Source organism: Enhydra lutris, unplaced genomic scaffold (genome assembly GCF_002288905.1).
Source record: "Enhydra lutris kenyoni isolate GAN:26980312 unplaced genomic scaffold, ASM228890v2 scaffoldscaffold96, whole genome shotgun sequence".
In the NCBI taxonomy this organism is placed as follows: domain Eukaryota; kingdom Metazoa; phylum Chordata; class Mammalia; order Carnivora; family Mustelidae; genus Enhydra; species Enhydra lutris.
In genome coordinates, this window is record NW_019154180.1 from 2,627,784 (window position 1) to 2,644,369 (window position 16,586).

The window sequence follows — 16,586 nt, forward strand, 5'->3', positions numbered from 1 at the left end:
GCAGGGATCGAGCCTGAGCGGCAGAGGCGCCGCCCCGGGGGAGGAGGGTCACCTGGCGGTGGGAGGAGGGTGTGGGCATTAACCTCGCTCTCGTCCGGTTCCTGTTCACAGGCTTGTGGAGACCTGGGCCGTTCTCTCCGAGTCCTAGCCGCCCTCCACCCCACCCCCCGCCTCATTCTTTCCTCCCTCCCAGTAGCACCCTCCCTGGTCTGCGTCGGGAACGGTTTCCTGCCCGTAGCATTAGCCCCGCGCCGGCAGAAATTGCGCGCGATGGCGGTGACGTTGCTGCAGGACTGGTGCAGGTGGATGGGCGTCAGCGCTCGCAGGGGCCTGCTCATTCTGGGAATCCCGGAGAACTGTGATGAAGCCGAACTCCACGAGTCCCTGGAGGCCGCCCTGTGGCCCTTGGGCCACTTCACCGTGCTGGGCAAAGTGTTTCGAGAGGAGGATAACGCCAGTGCGGCCCTGGTCGAGCTTGACCGGGAAGTCAACTATGCTTTGGTCCCCAGGGCAATCGCGGGCACCGGGGGTCCTTGGAACGTGGTCTTTGTGCCCCGTTACTCAGGCGAGGAGTTTCTCAGTCGCGTGTTCCACTTCCTGGAGCAACAGGGGCAGATGGTGGAGACCATGGCTGGGGTCCTGGGGCTGGGACTGCGCAGGGTGTGCTGGCTCCGATCGGTCACTCAGGCCATCCAGCCCTTGGTGGAGACCCTGCGGTATGAGCGCCTGGGCGTGTTTTCCGGGAGGGATCCGCTTGCCCCGGGGGAGGAGCCCTTTGAGGCCTGGCTCGACCATGCCTCCGACATGCTACAGGTGTGGCAGAGTGTCTCAGAAAGGGAGAAGAGGCGGCGGCTGATGGAAGGCCTTCGAGGGACAGCCCTGCAGCTCATGCATGAGCTCCTGGCGGACAACCCTGCCAGGACGGCGGAGGACTGCCTGGCGGCCCTGACCCAGGTGTTTGGAGACAACGCGACCCAGAGGACCATCCGGATGAGGTGTTTGACCGCTCACCAGCAGCCGGGCGAGGGGCTTTCAGCTTTCGTGTTGCGGCTGGAAGTCCTGCTGCAGAAAGGCATTGAGAAGGGGGCCCTGGCCAGAGGCTCAGCTGACCTCCTGCGCCTGAGGCACATGCTCACCAGGGCCATCGTTCCTGAGCCTCTGGACGAGGTACTGAGGAAGCTGAGAATGGCTGGGAGGTGTCCAAGTTTCCTAGAGATGATGGGGATTGTTCGGGAGTCTGAGGCATGGGAGGCCAGTCTAGCCAGGGTCGAGGGAGCCCAGGCAGAGGAAGGGGCCGGTGCCCAGGCAGAGGAAGAGGCCGGTGCCCAGGCAGAGGAAGGGGCCGGTGCCCAGGCGGAGGAAGGGGCCGGTGCCCAGGCAGAGGAAGGGGCCGGTGCCCAGGCCAGGGCTAAGGCGGAGGATGATAAGATGGAGGAGAGGCAGCTGGAGGAGCCGGAGTGGGAGGAGGAGGAGGAGGAGGAGGAGGAGGAGGAGGAGGACGACAGTGACGATCGTGACACTCTCCCCGCAGACCTAGGTCAGGCAAGCCCCTCAGAGGCCCCTGGGGGCCCCACTCCTGCCCAGATGGGCCAAGCTTCCAGGGCAGGCCCAGGAGGTCCTGGCTATGAGCCAGAGGGCCTCCCCCAGGCCGGAGACCAGGAGGCCGGAGAGCCCCCCGAGGAGGGGCTCGAGCCCATCCCAGAGGGGTCGGGAAACGTGGATGGGGCTGGGGAGACGATCCCCCCCGAGTCCTCCTCAGGCTAATAGGCTCAGAAGGCCCAGGGCCCCCCTCTCCTCTCAGGCAGCAGAGCTCTGGAGGCAGGGGGAGGCCATGCCGGGGCAGCAGCCTCACCCCACATGGGGGGCAGGGCCGAGGGAAGGCCCCACCCAGCCCAAGCCAAGACCCCAGGCACTCCACCACCCATAAGGGGACCTCGACACCACCATCAGCCCCTCCAAGTGACCAGGATGACCACACTCCAGGTGACCAGGATGACACCACATGGGGCGGGGAAAGGTGCCCCCCCCCAACCCATGGCAGCACCATACCTGGCCCCAGCCCCAGTCCCAATCCATGCCAACTCAGGCAGCCAGTCTGGGAAGCACCCCTGAGTGGCTGACCCTAGCCTAGGTGAGGGGCACCCGGAGCCATCTGGCACCCACTCTGGACTGGGAGACGTTAGGGACCGCCTCAAGGGTGCCAGCCTCTTGGGTCTCCCAAGAGGGAGACCCTCATGTACATCCCCCAGGGCACGTCACTCCATGTTCTGGGAAACCCGCTTGTGTCTCTCTAGGGCCCTTATGACCCACGTGTCACGTTACTCCCCCACCCCACTAGGTCCCGTTCCCGTGCAGAGCCTTGAGGTGTGCAGGAGCCCGCGGTGGGTGTCCTGGCCCACCGGGGCAGCCACACCCCCAGCCCGGGGGCCTGCCGTGAGCTTCGGTGGCGACCGGGGCTCCGCCTGCTCTCTCCCAGTGTTGTGAGCTCCACCGCTGCTTTCTCGGTGTAGATTCAAGCCGGCCGCTGCTTGTTCTCGTGGAGATGTGTGTGTGTGCTTCTCTGAGCAGCTGTCCCCAGCCCCAGCCCCGAGATCCCCAGCCCAGTTCCAGGAGACGGCCGGAAGGATGCCCGAGGGCACGGCTGCTGCTCGCCCCATGACCTCGGGAAGGAGGAACCGACCAAGGACCGAGGTGGCCAGCGGGAGTCTCCACGGGAACCGTGCTCTGATGTGCCACCCCGTTGTTTCTTGTGACTCCGTGTCCCGGGCTTGGCCGAGTGTCCCCTGCTGCGTTTTCCGCCATCCTGGGACTGTCCTGTGCAGACCATGGGGCGGGACCAGGCCCCAGCACGTCGGCCAGAGGGGAGGGTGCGTGCCCTGGGGTGAGGGGACGTGGCCAGCGTCCGTCGTCCTGGCCAGAGGTTGATCATGGGGCCCCCAGGAAGGGAGGCAGGAGGGCCACGGTGTTGGGAGAAGCAGAGACACTTCATTTGGGACCCCAAGAGGAGGGGGCAGCTGTAACCTATGGGCTCCCGTGGCCGTTAGATGTTCCACTTTCTGTTGTCATTCCCTCTTTGATGGTTTCAGTAAATGTTTTCTTCAATAAAGTTAATTTCATGTGTCAACTGAGTCTTGCGTTTACTGTGGGCAATTGAGGGAAGGATCTACTGGGGATGTGGGTGTAGGGGGGAAACAGTGGCCTGGTCAACATGGGAGTATATGTGGGGTAAGCTCCATGAGAACTTTGCAGTGTCTTTTTTTTTTTTTTAAGATTTTATGTATTTATTTGACAGAGAGAGACACAGCAAGAGAGGGAACACAAGTAAGGGGGTGGGACAAGGAGAAGCAGGCTTCCTGCTGAGTGGGGAGTCCAATGCATGAATTGATCCCAGGAACCTAGGATCATGACCTGAGCCAAAGGCAGACCCTTAACGACTGAGCCACCAAAGTGTCCCAGCCTGGCGGTGTGTTCATTGCAAAAGGTGGTGAACATCTAAGGAACATTGGCTTATGGACCTGGCAAGGGAACAAAGCTAAGCAGAGCCAGATGGTGCCAGTGAGCAGAACGTAGCTGGGAGTGTTCAGTGGCTGTCTGGATTCTCGGGGCACTTAGGAAACTTCCAGGAATAAGGGAGGGTAAGGGACAGCAGGAAGTAGCCAGAGGCCCCAGTATCCCTCCCTGTCTTATTGGGCCTCTGGGCATCCAGACCTAGAGCATCAAAATCAAGCCAGCCTGTGTTATTGTATCTGTAAGTGTGTGTATGAATAAGTATGTGGAAGTATGTATATGAGTTTGTGAATGTGTGCCTATAAGTGTGTCAGTGAATGTGTATGAATATGAGTATGTAAGACTGTGTTAGTGAATGTATATAAATATGTGTTGAGTGTAAGCATGTATGAGTATGTGTTACTTTGTGCATGAGTGTGTGTGACTATGTGAGTATGCAGGTATGTGGGTGTATGTTTATATATGTTAGTGTGTTCAGGGAAAATGTGTGTCAATGTGTAAGTGTCTATATATGAGCATGAGAGTGAAATGAACAGATGTCAGTGAATGCACGTGTGTGTAAATGTATACATGGGTTAATGTGTCCTGTGTGTGACTGTGTGAGTATGTATGAATTTGTGAGCATGTACAAGTTTGTCTGTACATAACTGTGTGTGAGTATGACTATGTGGGTGTCCAAGTATATATTTATGAGTGTTAATGTGTGTAAGTAGATTTGTGTCAGCGAATGTATGTGAGTGTGTGTGAAAGTGTTCAAGAGTAAAAATGTCTGGTGTATGAGTATGTATGAGTTTGCGTGAGTTAGTGTGTATATGAGTATGAGTAAATATGTGCCAACAGGTGAGTGTACATGTGTTAGTGTATGAGTGAATGAATGAGAAAATGTGTGAGCGCTTGTGTGAGTACATGTGTTAAATGGTGGTTTTTTATTTCTTTGAGGAATCAAACAGAGATGGAAGAAGGTAGAGCAAGACACATGTCAGTGCTTCACAAAACAGGAGCAAGACTTATGTTGGTAGGTACCAAGCTGATGAACCCTACAGCTGCATCTACTATGCAATCATCCATTTGCAGCCCCTGGCATGTTACTTTTATCAAGATTTCTACAGTTGTGTGTGTTACTAATATTCTTGTGTGATCAAAGCCTATGTGAACATCTGTTTGTGAGTCTTTTTCTGGACTTTTGTTTTCCTTTCTCTTGGATAAACACCTAGCATTGGAATGGCTGGGCCACAGAACAGGGTTATGTTTAACTTTATGAGAAACTCTTCACAGATTTCCAAAGCTGTTATGATAATTTGGACTCCCATCAGTAGTGCCTATTTCTTGGAGTTCTCAAAAATTTTATGTTGTCACCTTTGAACTTTTATCCATTCTGGTCAGTGACTCATTGTGGTATTTCACTGTGCTATCAATTTGCATTTTTGTGATGATTAATGATATGGAATACTTTTTTGTGTGATTATTAGCTATCCTCCTTAATGAACTGCCTATTCAAGTCTCTTGCCCAGTTTTCAAGTGGGTTCCTTGCCTTCGTTTCATTATTCACTCGTGGAAATTGTCAAAATACTCTGGTTACAAGCCCTTTGTAAGATATACCTGTTGGGACTATTTTCTCCCTGTTATGTCTTGTCTATGCACATTCTTAGTGGTGTCTGTTCATAAGCAGATGGATTTAACTGTGATGAGGTTCACTGCATCCTTTCTTTTCTTCTATAGTAATTAGCTAATGGGTCCTGCCCAAGATATCTTTCCCTAACCCACATTTGCAAAGGTATTGTCTTGTTTTCCTCTAGAAGCCCCGTAGTTTTAGCCTTGCATTTAGGTCTTAGGATGTGCCTAAATTATTTTTTGTATTTCAGGGGAGGTGTGGGGTCAGGATGCATTTGAAAAAAATTCATTTTGACACTGATTTTATTTGGAGTGTTGGTAAAAAATTAGTTCTGTCCTTGTGGGTCTATGATGGTATTCCATATTTCCCTCTTCTGTACTTTTCAGTTCCAGACTTTCCATTTGGTTCTTCATTATAGATATAACTTTCCTATAGAGACTTTTCCTCATTGTTTCCCTCATTATTTTTATGTTTCACTTTCAATTCTGGAACATATTTATTTCCAATAGCTGTCTTAAAGTCGCTGTGTGTAGGGGAGCCTGGGTGGCTCAGTGGCCTCTGCCTTCGGCTCAGGTCATGATCTCAGGGTCCTGGGATCGAGCCCCCTGCATCGGGCTCTCTGCTCAGCAGGCAGCCTGCTTCCCCCTCTCTCTCTGCCTGCTGCTCTGCGCACTTGGGATCTCTCTCTCTGTCAAATAAATAAATAAAATCTTTAAAAAATAATGTATTAAGTTGCTGTGTGTTAATCCCATCATCCTATGCATTTCTGGACCTACTGTCACATTTCTCCCTTGTTTATGAGTCATGTTTCTTTCCTTCACATATCTAGAAGTTTTGCATAGAGGCCATTTTGGTTGTTATGTTGTTAAGTGTCTAAGTTTTGTTTATCTTATTTATGTGTTCAGTTTTTTTCCACTATGCACTTTGTTTACTTACTAGAATGAGCCTTTCAGGGTTTGTTGTTAAGCTTTGTTAATGTAGGTCTTATAGAGCTACGTGAGCCATTTTCCTAATGTATGACTACACTGGGTTCTGTGATGAACATCTGGGGACTTCAGTGTGGTATCTCTACTTTGGCTGGCGGGAACACTGTGTAAGCTCTCGTAGCTCTCTATCTTATAGCTCCTGGTGGGTGTTCTGTGTCCAAACTTGTGGTGTCTCAATCTGAGCATGCAGAGTTAGTATGCAGTTATAAACTCAGCAATAACTTTGTGCCATACTCTGGAGTCTTTCTATGCTCAGTTCCCTTCTCTCTAGTACACTGCTTGCAAAATGGAGTAATATCCGAATCCACGACTCAGCAAGATTGCCACTGCTTCTTGGATTCCCTCTCACTATGCCATAGACTGTGAAGTACCTCCATGTCAATAGCAGCACTGATCTTTGGCCTCACCTTGGTTATTTGCCTTCTCTCAGGTCTCACAATCTTGGCAAACTCCCCACAGCCAAGAAGCTCATCCTGTAGAGGAAGGAGTTAAATGGTCAGAAGATATTTGGTACCTGGAGAAAAGGTTAGTGTAGATGGGGCCCAGAGTGATGAATAGAGGGGCAAGGAAAGGGAGCAGATCCACAGGGAACGTGTATGGTGCTGTGCAGTTCCTATGGTGCCCATGCTATCTTCAGACTTCTGCTCCAGATATGCAGCAGGCTGTGGGAATCTCCATGGAAGTATCACTACCCTAGCAGTTTGTAAAGAAGAGGAGTAACCTGCTCATGTCTGTGAACTACAAAAGTCAGTCAGGAAAAAAGTGTTTGTGATGAACTAGAGGGAGCTTTGTGTCATATCAAAAGTGCTTATACAGATCCAGGTGATAAGAGAACCCAGAGGCTACTGAGTGTTATGTACTGAGGTTAGAGGAACACCAAAGCTGGGAGTTAAACAGATTCCTGTTGGACAAGATCTCTTTGCAGACCTAAGCCAAAATTCTCCATTGAAAAGTGGCATTTTGCCTAGCCATCTTCCACTCCCTAGAGGCAGCTGTCTTTGTCAGCTAGTACCTGCTCTTTTCTAAACCAAAACTACAGGAGGAATTCAAGAGGGAGGGCCTACGTTCTGTCTAGAGGCCATGTTCTACTGGCTTCACTCTTGTATGAGTTGACCCTGAAAAGGCTCATTTCTGCCAGGGAGTGTGTGAGGACCACAAACTCAGGCAGAATTGATTTGTCCCGACTTTGCCCCAGTATTTCATCCCAATTAAGGCCAAACAACTTGTTTACAGTTAACTACCACTCCTAGTAGTAAGTGTTTACTGGATTGCTCACAACCTCTTTGCCTAAAGGTAACGTTTCCTTGGCATTCCCTCCAGGGATCCTGATCACTGCCCTCCTCACACACACACTCGGGATTTGGAGAAATCATAGGCTGGTTTGTCTGCGGCTCACTAGAGCTTTGGGGAAACCACCTATAGACCCACCAACAAGGACACAGAGGAGGGGCCTAACCTCAGAAGCCCAAACTGGTGACAGGTAACAGAGCAGCACACACAGGAAATACACATGGCCAGCTCCCACAAAACCCTGAGGTTTCCTTGGCAACCAAGGTCCCAACCCTCCCACAAAATGTGGGCGAGCATCGCAAAGTCTTCAGAGCTAGTGCCAAAAAAGAAACCCAGGCAGTTCCTTTGGAAATTCAAGAGGAATAAACATTTTCCAGGTGTATTAGGATCCTATAGACGCAATAAAAGTTACCATCAACTGGGTGGCAATTTCTCGATAAAGAAAAATTTATTGTCCCACAGTTCTGGAGGATATAAGTTGGAAATTAAGGTATAAGGAGAGTTTGATCCTTCTGGAAACTCTGAGGGAGGACCTGTCCCATTTCTTTATCCTAGCTTCCAGTACCCTTAGTATATGGCAGCACAAATCCAGTGTGCACATGGCATTCTCCACTGTGTATGTCTCTGTGTCCAAATTTCCACTTTTTGTAAGGGCATCAATTATATTCCATTTTAACTAATTACATCTGCAATGAACCTATTTTAAAGGAAGTTCACATTCTAGCAGAGGTAATATAGCTCGGGGGAGAGCACTTGATTGCAAAATAAGTTCACATTCTGAGGAACTAGGGATTAAAACTTACCAAACAAATTTTGGGGGTACAAAATAAGTTTATAGCACCAGGTAATCAAAAATACCACCTCAAATATTATGGTTCATACGACATTAAGCATGGTAACACATTCAAATAATTTTAACAATATATCCAGTTCTCTTTCTTTTTTAAAAAAAATATTTTACTGGTTCACCTGGGTGGCTAAGTCGGTGAAGCATCTGCCTCTGGCTCTGATCATGATCCCAGAGTCCTGGGATGGTGTCCTGCTTCCCAGGATCCTGCTGCTTCTTCAACCTCTGCCTGCCATTCGCCCTGCTTGTGCATCCTGTCCCTCTCTCTGTCGAATAAATATATAAAATCTTTAAAAATTTTTTCTATTTATTTATTTCCTTATTTAGAGAGAAAGAACATGAAAAGGGAGGGACTGAGGGAGATGGAGAGAGAGAATCTCAAGCAGACTCTGCACGGAATGTGGAGCCCAACATGGGCCTTGATATTATGGCCCTGGATCATGACTGAGCTGAAATCAAGAGCTGGATCCTTAACCAACTGAACCACCCAGTGCCCCCATTTCTTTTTCTTAAAATGACACGAGGAAAGGCTGACCACAACGCNCCATTTCTTTTTCTTAAAATGACACGAGGAAAGGCTGACCACAACGCCTAATAAAATTAGTGACTTTATTTCTGAGGTTTACATGATTGTGACTGATTGATTCCCAAAAGACCAACACTAGAGCGAAAAACACGCAGGGATGCCTGCCATACTTTCTATTATAATGCCTTATTTGATAGCATAGCGTTTTAGTTACAGATCACGTAGGTTTATAACATACCAGGTGATGAGTCTTGTTACCCAGTTCTGCAACTGATTAGAAAATGGACAAAATGTGATACCTCTAGAGCATTTAAACCTCAGTATTGAAGACGTTAGTGATATATTATTATTATTATTATTATATAATACAATATTCAAAGAGGTATCCTATCACGTGTTTCTTAGTGGTTTAGAACATATTCTTCCAGGGGCGCCTGGATGGTTCCGTCAGTGAAGCATCTGCTTTCGGCTCGCGTCATGATCCCAGCGTCCTGGGATCCCGCCCAGCATCTGGCTCCCTGCTCGGCAGGGAGTCTGCTCCTCCCTCTCCCTCTGCCCCTCCGCCCCACTCGTGCTCACTCTCTCTCGAAGAAATAGATAAAATCTTTTTTAAAAAAATTCTTCCGTCTGCGTATTAACGCAATCATTTAACTTGGCGGGGAAAAGGTCAGACTGTTCTGACAGAAATTAAGGGCGATGCGCTTCATCGGCGTGACAATGATGAGGGCTTTCTTTAGTAAAGTTCCAGGGCATATATTCCCCATACGTTGAATGAGCTAGATCTGCAACTTCAAAGTTTTAGCAGCAATATGTGGAAAACATGCATAAGGTAAGGGCATTTTAATCAAGAACTAATTATTGTCAAAAGCCTACTTAAATTAATGCTCAGTGTGCCCAGACTTTTCCAAGCAAATCACTTGAAGCAAAGTAGTAGTCACTCTTCTTTCTTTCTTTCTTTCTTCCTTTCTTTCTCTCTCTCTCTCTTTCTTTCTTTCTGTATTATTTTAACATAAAATGTATTATTTGTTTCGGGGGTACAGGTCTGTGAATTATCAGTCTTACACACTTCACAGTGCTCACCATAGCCCTTACCCTCCCCAATGTCCATCCCCAGCCACCCCATCCCTCCCATCCCCCTCCACTCCAGCAACCCTCAGTTTGTTTCCTGAGATTAAGGGTCTCTTATGGTCTGTCTCCCTCTCTGGTTTCATCTTGTTCCATTTTTCCCTCCCTTCCCCTATGATCCTCTGTCTTGTTTCTCCAATTCTTCAAATCAGTGAGACCATGTAATAACTGTCTTTCTCTGATTGGCTTCTTTTGCCTGGCATAATACCCTCTAGTTCCACCCACATCGTTGCAAATGGCAAGATTTTATATTTCTTTTGACGGCTGCATAGTACTCCATTGTATGTATATAGACCACACCTTCTTTATCCGTTCATCTGTTGAGAGCCTAGTACTCACTCTTCTAAGTGAAAGAGTAAGAGATAGAATTTATAGCCATGTGTTTGCAAAGGCTTTTGGTTTATTTCTCAGAAATTGTGAAACATCGGGCTCTAACGAGTGGAGAACCAATCCTTTTGCAGTCCAGGTGGCTTCCTAAAGGACTTAAGTGAGTTGTCAGCTGATTGATAGGCCCTTAAAAACAGCTTTTGAGGAGAGATTGTTGTGCGATTGTTGGCTGGCCTCATGGAAGGAATTTAAAGAATGAGATGGCATACTACATTAAGTCTGCTTTTGGTCCCATCCGCTTCTTCTTCTTTTTTTTTTATTCTGATTTTTTTTTTCAACTGGAGAATAATTGATGTACACTATTGTATCAGTTTCAGGTTTTCAGCATAGTGATTTGACACTTGTATACAGCACAAAATGGTCACCACAGTAAGTCTCGTCACCATCCGTCTCCATACAAAGTCGTTACAGTGTTATTGGCTATATATTCCCTATGCTGTACACTACATCCCCCGTGTCTTATTTGTTTTATAACTGGAAGTCTGTACCTCTTAGTCCCCTTCGCCTATTTCATCCACACTACCCCTCTACCCTCCTCCCCCTCTGGCAACCATCATTTTGTTCTCTGTATCCATGAGTCTGTTTCTATTTTGTTTCGTCTGTTTTGTTTTGTTGTTTTGTTTTGTTTTAGATTCCACATGTAAGTAAAGTCACACAGTTATTTGTCTTTCTCTGTCTGATTCATTTCACTTAACAGGATACCCTGTAGGTCCATCCACGTTGCCCCAAATGGCAACATGTCCTTTCTTTGTGTGGCTGAGTAATATTTCGCGGTCTATGCGCCAGATCTTCTTTATCCATTTATCTATTGATGGACATTTAGGCTGCTTCTATATCCCAGCTATTGTAAATAATGCTGCGACGAACATAGGGGTGCATATTCCTGTTTGAATTTGTGTCTTTATTTTTTTTTTTTACTTTTTGATAAATACTTAGAAGGGAGATTGCTGGATCACATGGTTTTTCTCTTTTTAGGTTTTTTGAGGACCCTCCATACTGTTTTCCATAGTGGCTGCACCAGTTTACACTCCCACCAACAGAGCACAAGGGTATCGAAAATAGAACTACCATATGATGCACTACTTCCACTACTGGTATTTACCCAAGGACAAAGAAAACTCTACTTGGAAAAGATATGTGCACCCCTATGTTTACTGCAGCATTATTTACAGTAGTCAAGATACGGAAGCAAACTAAATGTCCATCAATAGACAAATGGATAAGGGAGATGTGGAGCGTGCACGCGCGCGCACACACACACACACACACACACACACACACACACACACACAATGGAATATCACACAGCCATAAAAAAGGATGAGGTCGTGTCATTTTTCGTCTGACCGAGTCAGACTGAGAAAGACAAATACCATATGATTTCACTCCTGGGTGGAATCTAAAAAACAAAACGAATGAATAAACAAACAAGCAGCAGAATCTGACCTGCAAATTCAGAGAACAAACTGCTGGTTGCTGGAGTTGGGGGGCAGGCAGGGATAGGGTGGCTGGGTTATGGACATTGGGGAGGGTATGTGCTCTGGTGAGTGCTGTGAATTGTGTAAGACTGATGATTCACAGACCTGTACCCCTGGGGCAAATAATACATTATATGTTAATTAAAAAAAAAAAGACTCAAGGGTGGGTTTATTTCTGGGCTCTCTATTCTGTTTTACTGAACTATGTTTCTGTTTTTGTGCCAGTACCATACTGTTTTGATTACTACAGCTTTGTAGTATGACTTAAAACCTGGGAGCATAATACCTCCAGCTTTCTTCTTCTTTCTCAAGATTGCTTTTGGTATTTGGGATCTTTTGGAATTCCATACAAATTTTAGGATTGTTTGTTCTAGCTCTGTGAAAAATGTCATTGGTATTTTTTTTAAAGATTTTATCCATTTATTTGACAGAGATCACAAGTAGACAGAGAGGCAGGCAGGGAGAGAGACAGAGGAGGAAGCAGGCTCCCTGCCGAGCAGAGAGCCCGATGTGGGGCTCGATCCCAGGACCCTGGGATCATGACCCGAGCCGAAGGCAGAGGCTTCAACCCACTGAACCACCCAGGCGCCCCCCATTGGTATTTTTGATACAGATTGCATTGAATCTGTAGATTGCGTTGGGTAGTATGGACATTGAATTAATTAATTAATTAATTTTTAACACATAATGTATTCTTTTGTTTGTTTCCTGGAGATTAAGAGTCTCTTATGGTTTGTCTCCTTCCCTGGTCCCATCTGGTTTCATTTTTTCCCTGCCTAATCCCCCACAACTCCTTACCTTGCCTCTCAAATTGCTCATATCAGAGAGATCATATGATAATTGTCTTTCTCTGATTGACTTATTTCACTCAGCATAATACCCTCTAGTCCCATCCACGTCCTTGCAAATGGCAAGATTTCATTTCTTTTGATGGCTGCATAGTATTCCATTGTGTGTGTGTGTGTGTGTGTGTGTGTGTGTGTGTGTGTGTTTACATACCACATCTTCTTTAGCTATTCATCTGTTGTTGATGGACATCTAGGCTCTTTCCATAGTTTGGCAATTGTGGACATTGCGGCTATAAACACCGGGGTGCACGTGTCCCTTCGGATCACGACATTTGTATCTTTAGGGTAAATACCCAGCAGTGCGATTGCTGGGTCGTAGGGTAGCTCTATTTTCAACTTTTTGAGGAATCTCCATGCTGTTTTCCAGAGTGGCTGCACCAGCTTGCATCCCCACCAACAGCGTAGGAGGGTTCCCCTTTCTCCGCATCCTCGCCAGCATCTGTCATTTCCTGACTGGTTAATTTTAGCCCTTCTGACCGGTGTGAGGCAGTATCTCATTGTGGTTTTGATTTGTATTTCCCTGATGCCCAGCGATGTGGAGCACTTTTTCATGTGTCTGTTGGCCATCTGGGTGTCTTCTTTCCAGAAATGTCTGTTCATGTCCTCTGCCCCTTTCCTGATTGGGTTATTTGTTCTTTGGGTGTTGAGTTTGATAAGTTCTTTATAGATCTTGGGTACTAGCCCTTTATGTGATATGTCGTTTGCAAACATCTTCTCCCATTCCGACGGTTGTCTTTTGGTTGTGTTGACTGTTTCCTTTGCTGTGCAGAAGCTTTCGATCTTGACAAAGTCCCAGTAGTTCATTCTTGCTTTTGTTTCCCTCGCCTTTGGCGATGTTTCTGGGAAGAAGTTGCCGCAAGGCTGAGGTCAAAGAGGTTGCTGCCTGTGTTCTCCTCAAGGATTTTGATGGATTCCTGTCTCACATTGAGGTCTTTCAGCCATTTGGAGTCTATTTTTGTGTGTGGTGTAAGGAAATGGTCCAGTTTCATTCTTCTGCATGTGGCTGTCCAATTTTCCCAACACCATTTGTTGAAGAGACTCTCTTTCTTCTATTGGACATTCTTTCCTGCTTTGTCAAAGATTGGTTGACCATAGAGTTAAGGGTCCATTTCTGGGCTCTCTGTTCTGTTCCATTGGTCTATGTGTCTGTTTTTGTGCCAGTACCACACTGTCTCGATGAGGACAGCTTTGTAATAGAGCTTGAAGTCTGGAATTGTGAGGCCGCCAACTTTGGTTTTCCTTTTCAACATTCCTCTGGCCATTCAGGGTCTTTTCTGGTTCCACATAAATTTTAGGATTATTTGTTCCATTTCTTTGAAGAAAATGGATGGTATTTTGATAGAGATTGCATTAAATGTGCAGATGGCTTTGGGTAGCATAGACATTTTCACAATATTTGTTTTTCCAATCCATGAGCATGGAACAGTTTTCCATTTCTTTTGTGTCTTCCTTGAGCTCTTTCATGAGTGCTTTATAGTTCTCTGAGTACAGATTCTTTGCCTCTTTGGTTAGGTTTATTCCTACGTGTCTTAATGGTTTTGGGAGCAGTTGTAAATGGGATCGACTCCTTAATTTCTCTTTCTTCTGTCTTGCTGTTGGTGTATAGAAATGCAACTGATTTCTGTGCATTGATTTTATATCCTGACACTTGACTGAATACCTGTATGAGTTCTAGCAGTTTTGGAGTGGAGTCTTTTGGGTTTTCCACATAAAGAATTAGTATGGACATTTTAAAAATATTAATTCTTCCAGTCCATGAGCATGGAATATCTGTTTTTTCCGTTTATTTGAGTTGTGTTCAATTTCTTTCAGCAGTGTCTTATAGTTTCCAGAGTGCAGGTCTTTTACCTCCTTGGTTAAGTTTTTTCCTAGGTATTTTATTCTTTCTGGTACAGTTGTAAATGGGATTGTTTTCTCAATTTCTCCTCCTGGTAGTTAGTTAATAGTGTATAGAAAGGCAACAGATTTCTGTATGCTGGTTTTGTATCCTGCAAATTTACTGAATCCATTTATTAGTTCTAATAGTGTTTTTTTTGGGGGGGGTGGAGGTTTCAGGGTTTTCTACATACATAAAGTATCATGTCATCAGCAAATAGTGACAGTTTTACTTTGCCTTTCTGATTTTGATGACTTTTCTTTTCTTTTTGTTTTGTTTTCTTTTCTTTTTGTTTCCCAGCTGCTGTGCCTAGGCTCATCTGCTTCTTTGGATTTAAAAAACTCCAAAGAAATTTTAAAAAAAATTTTTGGAAAAAAAAAAAAAAAGGTAAATAAATAATCTTGCCTCTCATTCACACACCTCATACTTCTCCGTGAAAACATTCATTCCTTGGGAAAAAAATCCCATACATCTCTCCTAAAAATTCATTTCCAACCAAATTTTGCTTTTCAAGTCAATGAATTAGTTTTTGAAAACTCTACTATCTTCGTTATTCTGAGCAACTGGGTATTATGATCAATAATTGTGGTGGTGGAAACTTCAAAAATGTGGAGTCTTAGCACAGTGAATAAAAGTCACAACGAATAAAATAGCATTTCAATTTGTTTATACACTTTTGTTGCAGAGAAACACTATAGGGTTCCACCAGAGACGCTGAGGATAAAAGACAGATTACATTCAGATAACATTATGTGAGGGAAGGGGGATGGAGATATAAGTTCACGGAGATGAAATGTGGATGTCGATTTTCCAACTTAAAGGAGAGCTTTTTCTTGTGTTTTTAAGTCAGTGGTGATGGGTGTCAAATGGCCAGGATCTTTAGATTTCACTGGGTGCCAACAAAACCGTGACGTTCAAGTTTTGTTTTAAAAAATGTCAACACTTACGATATAGCAGAAATGACATATTTACTACTTGGGCTTAGACTGAAACATTTTAGATGTCAACTCCCATGTGCGAGGGGATCCACGGTTTCTCAGAATTGTTTGAGAGGGTTTGTGAGCAAACGCTGACTCCTTCCCATCTAAGCTGTTCTCTGCTGGCTGGGATTCTACAGTATCCCACTAACTGGTCTTCCAAAAGACCACCTTGCCCCATCCAGAACCTTCCCCACACTGCAGCAAGAGTGATCCCTTAAGATGCGGATCTGACCACATTAATCCCTTGCTTAGAAATTCTTCAGCAGCTCCCCACTGTGCTTTGAATTCTTAACCCTGGGCCAAAATTCTTAACCCTGATTTACACAGCCTGAGAGCTCTGATAACGCGCCTGCCAATCAGGATGATCTCAAGCCAGCCTTCCACCCTCGCTTGACCTGTCCTATTTCAGCCCCCCTTAGGCAATATGGTTCCCACCACTGGACATTTGAACACTGCTGTACCCTTGGCCCAGGATGCGCTTGCCTTCTTCCTTTCCCTGGGCATCCCCTACCCGTCCCTCAGGCCTCAGCGCCCGTGCCATTTTCTTAGGAGAGACTTCCTTGGCTTTCCAGACCAATTCATATCCCCCTGGAGAGTACTCACACAGCATTGTGTGCCTTTCCTTCATAGCACTAGTCATATTTGCCATTCTATAGGTATCAGCAGGTATGATACTTAGCGCAGATCCACAAAGACTCAGGAGTGATCAGAATTACGGTCCTCCCACGTGCACTCCCAACCCATCCACAGGTCAAGCTCTCGGTTCCTTTTGAATGAGACAACAGCTCTTTGGCCTCCCTTCACTCCTCCCTACACTACCATTTATGGGGCACTGCCTATGCTCTGAGATCGACACACTTGATGAGTCTTGACACTCAAAGTTTTGTCTTGACGCTGAAACTTTTCTGTTTCGAGCACCTGACCCCAACAGCCAAGAGTCCTGGTTTTCAAGAGGATGGTCTTTGCCAGGCTCCACAGAAGTGAAAAATAAATAAATAAATAAAAGGCAGAGAGGAGGGGGGGCGGGGGATTGGGGAGAAGAAGAAAAAAGAGGCCAAGAGGTACACCTTTCATTCTCTTTGGACTTTTCTCATTGCGTTCACTGCCCAGATCCCTGAACTCTA

The 16,586-nt window shown here is 46.2% G+C and overlaps 1 protein-coding gene across 1 annotated transcript; it reads left to right on the forward strand.

Moving 5' to 3' along the window:
• The first annotated feature begins 270 nt into the window (after positions 1-270).
• On the forward strand, positions 271-1,764 carry LOC111139126 (PNMA family member 6A). The gene is made up of 2 exons (XM_022491281.1): positions 271-1,369; positions 1,607-1,764. Exons 1-2 carry the CDS (start codon positions 271-273, stop codon positions 1,762-1,764), a joined length of 1,257 nt encoding a protein of 418 aa, XP_022346989.1.
• Positions 1,765-16,586: the final 14,822 nt, after the last annotated feature.

Excerpts from the sequence above, each read along its gene's own strand:
- LOC111139126 (XM_022491281.1), top strand. The coding sequence starts at position 271 with ATGGCGGTGACGTTGCTGCAGGACTGGTGCAGGTGGATGGGCGTCAGC. Across the intron at positions 1,370-1,606 it reads CCAGGCGGAGGAAGGGGCCG|GCCCAGGAGGTCCTGGCTAT; the intron begins GTGCCCAGGCAG and ends CTTCCAGGGCAG.